The 12,629-nt window shown below is 41.2% G+C and overlaps 1 protein-coding gene, 1 long non-coding RNA gene and 1 other non-coding gene across 3 annotated transcripts in view; 1 reads left to right on the forward strand and 2 right to left on the reverse strand.

The window, feature by feature from the left end:
- Nucleotides 1–11,139, reverse strand: part of RTF2 (replication termination factor 2) — a 54,127-nt gene extending 42,988 nt beyond the window's left edge. The window contains exons 1-4 of the mRNA XM_032257218.1: nucleotides 10,964–11,139; nucleotides 4,339–4,433; nucleotides 2,640–2,733; nucleotides 14–153 (exon numbers count right to left, since the gene is read on the reverse strand). Of these exons, the coding sequence (XP_032113109.1) occupies nucleotides 14–153; nucleotides 2,640–2,733; nucleotides 4,339–4,433; nucleotides 10,964–11,032 (398 nt within the window). The 5' untranslated portion in view covers nucleotides 11,033–11,139. The remainder of the gene's footprint in view (nucleotides 1–13; nucleotides 154–2,639; nucleotides 2,734–4,338; nucleotides 4,434–10,963) is intronic.
- On the reverse strand, nucleotides 1,469–1,569 carry LOC116535827. Its single transcript, XR_004262362.1, has one exon. It is a non-coding gene; the product is annotated as a small nucleolar RNA U13 (small nucleolar RNA).
- On the forward strand, nucleotides 6,214–7,510 carry LOC116535815. Its single transcript, XR_004262358.1, has 2 exons — nucleotides 6,214–6,420; nucleotides 6,811–7,510. It is a non-coding gene; the product is annotated as an uncharacterized LOC116535815 (long non-coding RNA).
- Nucleotides 11,140–12,629: the final 1,490 nt, after the last annotated feature.

The raw sequence follows: 12,629 nt of genomic DNA on the forward strand, positions 1-12,629 counted from the left end.
ATCTGTTACTGACCTGTGTCGGCCATTCATCTCCAGGCCCACAACGGGGCAGATGAAACGTGCCCGCTGGAGGTCATCATGCTTGTCACCTTTAGTGTTTCCTTTATCCCCTTCCCAGGCGGGATTATCAGAAAGCTTCAGCTCTGTCACATTCTGAAAAAAAAAAAAACCATTAATATTTTAACAATTCATTTGATAAATGGATCATCTTTTGCCTTAATAACCACCTAAGTCAACAAATTGTTATTCCAGCCCTTCCCATCAAAATCTCTTCCTCATAGTTACTTTCCTCTGGTGCATAAGAAACATGGATATAATATTAAATCATAAATAGAAAACAGAAAACAAGGCCAAGCATGGTTGCTCATGCCTGTAATCCCAGGACTTTGGAAGGCTGAGGCGGGCAGATCACCTGAGGTTGAGAGTTTGAAACCAGCCTGACTAACATGGAGAAACCCTGTCTCTATTAAAAATACAAAATTAGCTGGGCACATTAGTGGTGGCACATGCCTGTAATCTCAGCTACTCGGGAGGCTGAGGCAGGAGAATCGCTTGAACCCAGGAGGCAGAGGTGCGGTGAACCGAGATTATGCCACTGCACTCCAGCTTGGGCAACAAGAGCAAAACTCCATCTCAAAAAAAAAAAAAAAGAAAACAAAACAGAAAACAAGATTTTTTCAATTCACTGACTAGCAAGTAAATTAGTTAAGTTACTTCTACTGCACAAATGTAGGGAAAAGTACTGTCTCACATAAAAAAATTACTCCACTAAGAGAAAGCTTTGCATCAGTTCCACCCAGAAAGGAATGCTTTCTCTCCCTGCTGATGAAATCAATCCTCTCTGAGGCTGCTCCATGTTACTGATCATCTACATTTATGTAATTGTTGAAAAAAGCAAAAACAAAACAAACTAACAAAAAACACATACATATATATATCTATATGTGTATATATAATTTTATACATATATGATTATACATATATAAAAAATCGTTGAATAGACAGTAAAATGTGAAGCCAAGGCCTAATGAGATAAGGCACAATATTAGCTAGAAAATACTGTCATACTCCAAGACAAGAATTTCTAACTTTACAAGGAATTTGATACAATAGCTCTACTTCTGCATTCGAGGCATTTCTTCCTATTTAATGAGACCATTGATTTCAACACTCTAGAGAGCAGCTGAGTGTCTCAAAAGGCAAATCACTATTCGTACAACCAGCTTCCTGGTCAAGAGCTAGCACAAGTCTCACTGAGTTCTCTGCTCCGAGTATTTGTGGACCGTTAACCGACAGTACTGACAATCTTACGTATTTCCATTGTTTTATTTGTATCCTTTTTTTCTTTACTGTTCTAATTTCTTGGAGTTTTTTCCCATTAAAGATTCAACCATATAAAACTGAATATTACATGCATTTTAAATATAGAACTGTATGAATTAGTGTCAATGATAACTGCAATTTTTCATGTCAGATGAGTAATGTGCTGATATCACAACAAGGTTTGAGAGAGGCACATCTTACACATGCTTGTGAATCCCCAATCATAAAACTTATGAACAAAAGAATTGTTAATTGAATTTTTGATGTAAGATGATTCATACTACCATAGGTTTGTCAGGAATAAATTCTCTTCCCAAGGTAAAAGACCATTAAAATCAGAAAAATTTCTACAGCACTAACATTAGCTAAATTTCAGAATTATTAATTTGCCCGAAATGAACATATCCTGTAATCAACCCCCAAATTTGAATGAACAAATAGCCTAATAATGTGAAAGAAAGAGAGACAGAGAAGAAAGGAAGGAAGGGAGGGAGGAAGGAAGGGAGGGAGGAAGAAAGGGAGGGAGGGAGGAAGGAAGAAAGGAAGGAAGGGAGGGAGGAAGAAAGGGAGGGAGGGAGGGAGGGAGGAAGAAAGGGAGGGAGGGAGGAAGGAAGAAAGGAAGGGAGGGAGGGAGGGGGGAGGAAGGGAGGAAAGCAAGCAAGGAAGCAAGAAAAGGAAAAACCTAGAGCCTTAGACTGGGAGTTAGGGAATCTGGTTCTGGTTTCAGTACTTCCCTAGCCGTGTGGCCTCAAGTGAGTCATTTATAGACAGATGATGGGTTTGACTAGCCTGATGGTTCTCAAATTCTTTACTACCTTTCTGAGTTTTTTTCCACTGACCGTATTTGAAAATATATACTGTCAAGAAACTTCCTGTATTAAAAAGCTTGTTTTTCCAGTTTTATGAAAGAACGTTAACTGCCGATCAGAACCTTTAATCACCAGACAGTAACCATATGATTTAACCGTGATCCATAAAATTCTCTAATTCTACAAAAGGATATTCCAAATCCAAAATCCAAGTAGGTGAATCTTAATAATGAAAATAATGCCTCCCAACATTAATACAGAACATCGAGAATTTTGAAAACACAACACATAGGTGAAATCACAACAGATTTATAACGTAGCAAGTATGCATGGTGGAACTTGTGGCTTGAGATTTAAGAGGCCTCCCAAGATCATACATGTATTAGACAGCCGGGTGGGACTGGAATCCCAAATTTTTGAGTTCGGTCTTTAATGTGTATTAATTCTATAAAATGAACCTCAGACACTTTTGAGACCCTCACAGAACTTCACAATCACCTGTATTACCTTAATACTTTTAATGTGAGATGCTGCCTTCCCAAGAGCCTTTTCTGCAGATTTGTCCAAGAGAAACTCAATGACGGCATCTTTGTTATAAAGTCTGCAACAATAAGTATTAGTCAAAATATTATCTCAACAAACAACTTTCAAACAACCAAAGGAGGAGAATAAACTGAACACAATCCAAAAGTCATTTACATTTGATAACAGAAATGCCCTGAATTATTAAAAATATATTTAACCCTGTTTCAACTATTTCCAGAGCATACAAAGAAGAAAATTATTTATGCATTTACTTGAGACAGAGTTTCACTCTTATCACCCAGGCTGGAGTGCAACAGCGCAATCTCAGCTCACCGCAGCCTCCGCCTCCCAGGTTCGAGCAATTCTCCTGCCTCAGCCTCCCAAGTAGCTAGGATTACAGGTGTGAGCCACCATGCCTGGCTAATTTTTGTATTTTTAGTAGAGACAGGGTTTCACCATATTGGCCAGGCTGGTCTCAAACTTCTGACCTCAGGTGATTTGCCCATCTCAGCCTCCCTAAGTGCTGGGATTACAGGGATGAGCCATTGTGTCTGTCCAGAAATTAGTTTAAATCAAGGGTGGCAAACTGGCAGTCGGAGGTGCTGAATGTAACCTGAACAAGGATTTTTTTAATTGGGAAATTTAATGTAAAAGTACATATTTCCAATTTTTCTTTAAAAATTAAAACCAGAAGGTGTGAAAACACTAGGCCTGCACTCTTTTTTTTTTTGAGACGGGGTCTCACTCTGTTGCCCAGGCTGGAGTGCAATAGCGCAATCTCGGCTCACTGCAACCTCCCCCTCCCAGGTTCAAGCCATTCTCCTGCCTCAGTTTCCCAAACAGCTGGGATTACAAGCGCCTGCCACCGTGCCTAATTTTTTTTTTGCATTTGTAGTAGAGACGGGGTTTCACCAACCCATGTTGGCCAGGCTGGTCTTGAACTCCTGACCTCAGGTAATCCACCCACCTTGGCCTCCCAAAGTGCTGGGATCACAGGCATGAGCCACCATGCCATGCCCGGCCGGCCTATACTCTTGAACTGTAAAAACTGCTGGAACTGAGTGGTGGCTACCACTTTGGACAGGACAGGGACTCCCCAGGATTCTCCATTCCCTGCTATTCTCACCTGTTCCTCACATGGCTCCTGCATGACTTTATGCTTATAAGCTTCTAGTGGCCAGAGTTTGCATTTTTTTGAGACAGGGTCTCACTCTTGCACAGGCTAGGGTGCAGTGGTACAATTATAGCTTACTATAGCCTCAACCTCCCAGACTCAAGGGATCCTCCTGCCCAGCCTCCTCAATAGCTGCGACTATAGGATCATGCCACCACACCTGGCTAATTTTATTTTTTGTAGAGGTGGGGTTTTACTATGTTGTCCAGACTGGTCTTAAACTCCCGTACGTAAGTGACCCTTCCTCCTCAGCCTCCCAAAGTGATGGGATTACACGTGTGAGCCACTGTGCCCAACCTGGCCCCTGACTTTTCAAACCAGGGATTACATAAACCAAACTGACTAGAAGAATACAGAACTATGCTCGGAGACAGGGAATGATAGCCTATGCCTCACAAATTTGCTTGGGATAATTCACACTTGATGAATGGAAAACTGCATTTACACATCAACATTCTCTTCAAAATAACTTAATAAACTCATCTTGATTAAGTGTAAAAACCATACCTGCCAAGTTCACAGGCAACTATTGGTCGTCTCAATATTTCCTGACTTAGAGTGCAATAGTTCCATTGGGCCACTAATTCAGCATCTTTGTCAACCTAGTAAAAAACAAAAAATTCAATTAATGTTCATCTCTGAAAGACACATGTTTAACAATTCTACATATTAAAGTATTTTCAGTAATACCACACTAATGATTTTTTGTTTTTAAATCAAAGATAATGACATAGAAAGTTGGGTTTTTTGTGTATGTTTGTTTTTCTGAGATGTTTTTCAGCCTCTGTCACCCAGGCTGGAGTACAGTGGTACACTGGGTGACAATCTTCGCTCACTGCAAGCTCCGCCTCCCGGACTCCAGCAATCTTCTCACCCCAGCCTCCAGAGTAGCTGGGACTACAGGTGCACACCATCACGCCTGGCTAATTTCTCTATTATATTTTGTAGAGACATGGTTTTGCCATGTTGCCTTCAAACTCCTGGACTCAACTGATCTGCCTCTTGCCAACCAAAGTGCTGGGATTACAGGCATGAGCAACTGTGCCTGGCTCACTCAGGATTTTAAAAGTTACAAGTAATTAATACTACATCAAATAAAGGCCCACCTAAATATGACATGCATAAAGAAAAAGAGCTTATATAAAATTATTAAACTGTTTATGCAAGTCACATACAAATATTAACATTTGTATCTTAATAATAAATTAGGGAGGCCATACAAAAAAAAAACCACCAACAACAAAAAAAGTGTGTTAGATCAATTTCTTTTTTTCTTTGAGGTAGAGTCTTACTCTGTCACCCAGGCTGGAGTGCAATGGCGTGATCTCAGCTCACTGCAGCCTCCTCCTCCTGGTTTCAAGGGATTCTCCCGTCTCAGCCTCCTGAGTAGCTGGGATTACAGGCGCACTCTGTCATGCCCAGCTAACTTTTTGTATTTTTAGTAAAGGCGGGGTTTCACTGTGTTCCCTAGGCTGGTCTCAAACTCCTGAGCTCAGGAAATCCACCTCCCTTGGCCTCCCAAAGTGCTAGGATTACAGGTGTGAGCCACCGTGCCCAGCCTAATTTCTAACAATGGGAAAGCCCCTTAAGTTGTAGCAGATTTTAAAGACTTGAAAACTGAGAAGGCCAGGCACAGTGGCTTATGCCTGTAATCCCAACACTTTGGGAGGCCAAGCCAGGTAGATCACGAGGTCAGAAGTTCGAGACCAGCCTTGCCAATATGGTGAAAACCCATGTCTACTAAAAATACAAAGATTGGCTGGGGTTGGTGGCGTGCACCTGTAGGCCCAGTTACTTGGGAGGCTGAGGCAGGAGAATCACTTGAACCTGGAAGCAGAGGTTGCAGTGAGATTGTACCACTGCACTCCAGCCTGGGCGACAGAGCAAGACTCCATCTCAAAAAAAAAAAAAAAAAAAAAAAAGAACTGAGAAGACGACAGCCATTTTTTTTTCCAAGTTTAGCACAAAGACTACATAATTCTTTATAACATTTTCAATTGAATAGAAGTAAGTGTTTGGGGTTTATTCACTAAGGGATGCATCAAACTTATCTATAGTATGAAAATCCAGACATGAGATCCTCCATGGCCCTCGAATGACGTTTTCACATATGTCATATTCCATGTCCCACTCCTTCCAATTCTGGCTTTTTCTTTCAGTGCGTAGACTGCACCATTCTTTCCCATTCTTAAAATGCCAAACCTGAATAATTTAACAGGGTGGCACTTTTGGAAGAAAATAGGAAGAGAAAAGGAAAAAAGAAAAAAATCCCACTGAATTTATTTTATTAATTTATTTTTTGAGACACGGTCTTGTTCTGTTGCCCAGGCTGGGGTGCAGTGGCAAAATCACAGCTCACTGCAGCCTCAGTTCTCCTGGGTTCAATCAATCCTCCCCCTCAGCCTTCCAAGTAGTTAGGACTACTTTTTTTTTTTTTCTGTCCCTGGTGTTTCAAATATCTATTTTAGGTAGTAAAGGCTTTTATTGTTCTGAACCCTGATTACAAGTCACATGATCAAGAACAACTAATAAAGGAGATTCAGGGGCATGTTAAAAAAAACTACAGCACCTTACAAATATCCCAGAAAGGTAGGTATCCTAATTATGATGAATATTTGCTCAGTGTTATGGAAAATTTCAACTGCTTATTTTTACCTTTTAACGACTATTTTCTTCACTCATGTTACATACCACATGTCCCAAACTGAACTCATGACATATGGGTAAGAATCAGAATCTTTGAAATAAAAATGAAACCCTAAACATATTTTGTTTGGTCCTTTGGACTTGCAGCAAATACTTAACATCAAGACAATTTCCTCAACAATACCCTTTTCCCTTCTTTGGTTGTTACCCAAAACCCATTCCAATGAGTATTCTAATTATTTCACCTAGAATTCATAATTGAACTGCCATATAATTGTCTTTATGCAAAGACAAAAATTTCCAGGCTAATTTTCTTCCCCCTGATGCCAACAGGTAGAATTTATTCAAGAGCTGCCAAAGACTATCAGTGGAAAGACAAAAAGAAATGAGCTGAGGAAGAAAGAATGGAAAACAATTTAAATGTGTTTCATTAACTACCATATCTATAAAACAAACATATTATCTGTCAATCTCTAGAAACCACAAGATGATGGAGAGGTGATAAAAACTGTGGTAGTATGCTCGGAAACTGTTGATTTAAAATATCTTGTGGTTATGATATCAGAGGCTAAATTTTGAAATAAAATGTTTGGTAAATTCCTCCGCATTACTGTCAATGTTCCTATCATTTCTTAATATAAAAAGAATGTCATCAATTATTGATTAATTTTTAAATGTATAGTATAGAAGCAGTTTCTGAACCAAATCTCTGCTACACAGGTTTTCAAACTTTAGTTGACTAATTCTTCTGATCTGTTGATATACAAATCAGAATCAATGTTCAAGCTGTGAAATAAAACTAAACAACTTATAAAAGTTTTTAGAAAAATACAAAATACCAGTTAGAAGATTATGATAATTATCAAAGTACATGTATCTAGCTGAAAATAGACTAGGGATTTTTATTAGTCCCATTTTTGTGCACATAATTTAAAAATAGTTTAAGACTTGCTTCGAGGTCTAACTATAAAAGAAGGATCATATACTATGGTTGCTTATTACATGTAATCTAATAAATACTGTTAACAAAAGATGATATTTATGGTTCCTGAAGAAAGTATGATGAATTCAGTAAACATTAATATATAAAATGGTGTAAGATGTTATCAGAATACTCACGTTTGGAAATTCAAAGAATAATTAGAATTCATACATGAAAGATTATCAATTCCTCATTGAAGGTCTGACTCTCAAGGAATTTCTGGTGGAAATGATTAATAACACAACTATTCCCAGGTAATTTTATTTTATTTTTGTAGAGCGGTCTCCCCTTGTTGCCCAGGCTGTTCTCCAACTGCTGGGCTCAAGTGATCCTCCTGCCTCAATCTCCCAAAGTGCTGAGATTACAGGTGTAAACCAACACACCTGGTCCCTTGAATTTAATTTGTGCATTAAAACTGCTTACGCATCTATTGTGTGCCAGGCACTATGCTAAGCAGTCTCCATGACTTAACTTTTTAATCCTCAGAAAAACTCTGAGTTAGTATTTTTACTTTTGTAGATGAGGAAACTGAGGCACCAAGAGATTAAGTTATATTAAAAAAGCACTTCAGAGAGTTGGGGACAGGGAGAAAAGTGACAAATTACTCCTTATCCAGGGCTTTAAAAATAGTTTCCCCCTCTCCAAAAAAGAAAACAGTAAAAAAATGTTTTTACCACGGTCGCTCTTCTTTTCTAGGGTCCTTCTTCTTTTAAGTTTTTACATATCTGTACAGGAAAGACAAGTGCTTTTTCTATACTCTCACTCACAACACTCAATACTTCCAGTACACTTCTGACAAAATGTATGGGATCTTCCCCACACTGACCAATTCTCTGATACCAGCCAGGTGTCTTACAATTAAACTCAACTCTGATACCCCTATTTGGATATGACCTCAGATCCCACAGGTTAAGGACTCAGTCCCATAAAACTGTCCCCTACCCCAACTTTAGATGCTAATCACAAATTCAAGTTGTCACCTGTGCTTCTGACCAAGTGTCTATAAATCAAAGGCTACCAACCCCTCAGGTTTGATAATTTGCTAGTGTCTCACAGACGTAGGAAAACAGTTTAGTTATCATTGCTGATTTATTACAAATACATTTTAAAGGAAACAAACAGGCAGATAAAGAAGTACATAGTGGGCTGGGTGCAGTGGCTCATGCCTGTAATCCCAGCACTTTGGAAGGAAGGCTGAGGCAGGTGGATCACAAGGTCAAGAGATTGAGACCATCCTGGCCAACACAGTGAAACCCCATCTCTACTAAAAATACAAAAAAAATTAGCTGGCTGTGGTGGCACATGTCTATAGTCCCAGATACTCGGGAGGCTGAGGCAGCAGAATCAATTGAACCCGAGAGGCGGAGGTTACAGCAAGCCGAGATCACACCATTGCACTTCAGCCTGGGAAACAGAGCAAGACTCAGTCTCAAAAAAAAGAGTACATAGGGTATAGTCTGGAAAGGTCCCAAGTGCAGGAGCTGTCCCCATGGAGTTGGGGTAACCCGCCTGGCATACAGATGTGGTTGTCGGCAACCCACGAGATCTCCAAACCCTAAACTTCAGGGATCTTTATGCAGACCTCAGTACGCAGGCATGATGGATTATTAACTCCACCTCCAATTCCTCTTCTCTTCCCTGAAGGATAGGGCAAGGTAGGGCTGAAAGTTAAAGCTTCTAATTTTGGCATTTCTGGTGACCAGCCTCCATCCAGAAGCCCACCAAGAATTGCCTTATAACAAAACATGATCCTGTCACCCAGGGAACTACAAGGAATTTAGGTACTCTGCGTTAGGAACCAGGGCAGACTTCATGGTATTACTTTGAAATGTAAGCTCCACCAGGGCTAAACTCTGTCTTGTTCACTGCCATACCCCTGGGGCCTACAACAATGTATAGGGTAACCACTTAATAAGCATTTGTTATGTGAACAGTGATAATAAAAATCCATCCTGCCTAGGCATTCTGGCTTTTTTGAATCGCTCTTCCTTTTCTACCCTCTTCCAACACCTGTTTCTGGTCAAGCCTTTCATTAAGCTACTCCTTTTCAGCCCTGGCCACAAGATAACAAAACTGAGTTGAATACTTTTTTGGCAAAAATGAGTGCCAACTACCCAGCATTAGCCTGTTTAAATGTAGGTATGATCTGAGGGTACACTTCGTCCTCTTGGGTGTTCATTCATTCTCAGATTCACACATATTTACTGAGTGTCTATTATGTGGCACACACATGGTAGGGGTTACAGAGGTAAGACACACAAGGTTCCTGTCTGCATGGGAGAGAGACAATAAATACATAACAGAGTGGGAGGCACTGTAAAGAAGGCACGAGTGGAAATGAGGCACGTTTCAGCTACAGTGGACAGACGACATTTGAGTGAAGAACTGAATGAAGTAAAGAAACTAATCAGGTGACAATTTCAGTGAAGAACATTTCAGATTAATGAACTCATACTCCAGGTTGAAGAACAGGGCCTGTTTGGCTAGAACAGTATGAAAGAGGTGGAGAGGGCAGAAGATGAGGTCACAAAGACAGGCAGGGCCTGATGAGATTTTATTCTTAATGTGATGGAAAGCCACTGGAATGCTTCAAATACAATAGTGACATAGGCGTTTACCTTTTAAAACAAGCTCTCCGGCTCCCGAATCAGAATATATGAAGTCCCCGCGGGTGCCAGGCCCTCTACTAGGTTCTTCACAAACCTTCTATCATTAAAAAGTAATTGCTAGTGCTAACTTTGAAATCCCAAATAAGTGGATGGGAATCCTGGCTTCACTACCTACCAGCTGTGTGATCTTAGTCACCTTAATATGCCTGGACTCAATGTCCCTGTCAGTAGCAAAGAAACTATTATACATAATTCCCTCGATTACTTGCGAAAATTAGGGATTCTTCGCTCATTTATTTACTCAAAATAGTTACTGTGCCAGGAACTATGCTAGTAGCAAAGGAAAAAAGGGTGCAGTCTCTGCTATCGGGAACTTACCGTCTAGCGAAGACGGACACAAATCAACTACGAACAGCAGTGTGCAGGGTGGTAAGACAGTTCATAAAAGGATACGGTAAGGGAACAGTTTGGGAAGGCTTCTCTGAGCAAATGAAATTAGGGTATACAAAGTTCAGTATACAACAGCTATTTGTATTACTGCCACTAGCCGCAGGTAGGGTTTAAATGCTGGCTCTGCCATTCACTAGCTTTGCACCTTACTCCTTTTGAGCCTCAACTTCCATGTCTGAAAATGAGGATGACAGTATGTAACCACAGAACTGTGATAATTACATGAGATACCTCGTTAAGATTACTGTCCAGTGAGTCGCAACAGTCAGCACTCATGGAATGTCCACTCTTAATACTATTGTTAATTCTGAGTCCTCTGAATGGAATAAAAGAGCGCAGCTAGGTCTGGAACCCCGCTGGCTCCCCCTTCTTACCTCCTCTCGTTTCCTGGGGTCGTCAAATTCCCACCACCCCAGGTCCCCAACGGCCCGCCCACATCACTGACCTTCTCAACCTTCTTGGGCCCCTTTACCAGTTCATGCCTCTTGGGGATAGTTCCCCCGTCGCAACCCATCGCAGAACAGGAGTCACAGCCAGCAGCAAAACCCTAAAGAAGCCACTTCCGGGATTACTGACGGAATCTGCAGCCACTTCCGGCGCACCGCAGTGACGCAAACCGCTGGTCGCCACGTAGCAGGGCGGGGAGGCACGCTGCTCACGACGTAGTGGGCGGGGCGGAGCCGTTGCCAAGTGCAGGTTGTCATGGAGAGCGCTGCTTGGAGGCTGGGCGCTGGCGGGTTTCCTCTTTCCTGTGAGAGCCTGGGTTTCTGCTGCACAGTCGGAATCGTTCGCCCACGCTCCGGGAGGGCAGCGAGGGCGTGGACGGTCGGGGAGCACCCACCGCTCTTAGACCCGATCCCACCCCAGGTTGTGTGGGTGCTGAGCGGGCACATCCCTGGACTGCGAGCGCCTTGAGGAAAAGGGCCGCCTCCTGTTTCTGCGATTAAGTATGCGTATGAAAGAAATCTACCACATCAATGGACATTTTTGTGTTTAAAAGGAGAACGCATCTTTATTGAGCTCCAGCTATGACTCGGGCACTCACAACAAATCATGTAAAGTGATGTTACAGCAGATTCTGGGGAGTAAGACCCTCCCTAAGGCCTGAAACTTTCTGGTGTTGTCATACATATTGTAGGTGGCATATATGTGAAATTTTGCATACAGTTTGTGCGTGTGTGTATTTCAATCAGTTTCCTAAAGCCCAGGCCAAAAAAATTTTATTAACAATCAAGCTTCATTAATAGGCGATACAATAGTTGTTAAAACACACACACACACACACACACTGACGTTGCCATGCCCATTCCAAGAGACAGGCTGTATTTTATCTATAAGGAGAACACAAATTTGCTAAAATCCCCCATTGTCTGTCTGCTCTTAGGCGATTGCCTGTCTCTCTTGTTTGTTCCCTTAATTATCATAAATGTTATCGGAAAGTTTCTATAATCCTAGCACTTAGGGAGGCCGACACGGGAGGAGCGCTTAAGCCCAGGAGTTCCAGGTTAGCCTGGACAATATAGTGAGACTCCATCTTTACAGAAAAATTAGAAAAATTAGCCAGGCGTTGTGATAAGCTCATGTAGTCCTAGCGGCTCCAGAGGCTGAGGTGGGAGGAAGGGTCCTGAGCCCAGGAATTCAAGGTTGCAGTGAGCTATGATCATGCCACTGCACTCCAGCCTAGGCAACAGAGCAAGACTCTGTGACCAATACATTTATATGTATGTATGTATGTATGTATGCATGCATGTATTTGTATATATATGATGGGAACGTTTCTCCATTGCCAAGAAGGCAGACCTCTATGATTGGATGTTACCCTATTGACCTAACTGAAACATAAAAACGCTGAAAATATTTTTTACTTGGGAACAGTTGCCCAGAAAATATGTGGATGTGAAAACTTCAAGAGCTATATGTAAGCTTGGGGTACTTGTTACTGCGATTAATGGGAATTAAAAAAAAATACCTTTAATCAGTTGGTCTCTGGTTGATTTATTTTTATGCTAACCACAATGACTAAGCTCTACCAGGGTAGGGACTTCGTTTTTTGGTTTTTGTTGTTGTTTTGTTTTTGTTTTTTGAGATGGAGTCTCACTCTGTTGCCCAGA

The sequence above is a fragment of the Sapajus apella genome, unplaced genomic scaffold, assembly GCF_009761245.1.
Source record: "Sapajus apella isolate SASKATOON/1434 unplaced genomic scaffold, GSC_monkey_1.0 scaffold96, whole genome shotgun sequence".
In the NCBI taxonomy this organism is placed as follows: domain Eukaryota; kingdom Metazoa; phylum Chordata; class Mammalia; order Primates; family Cebidae; genus Sapajus; species Sapajus apella.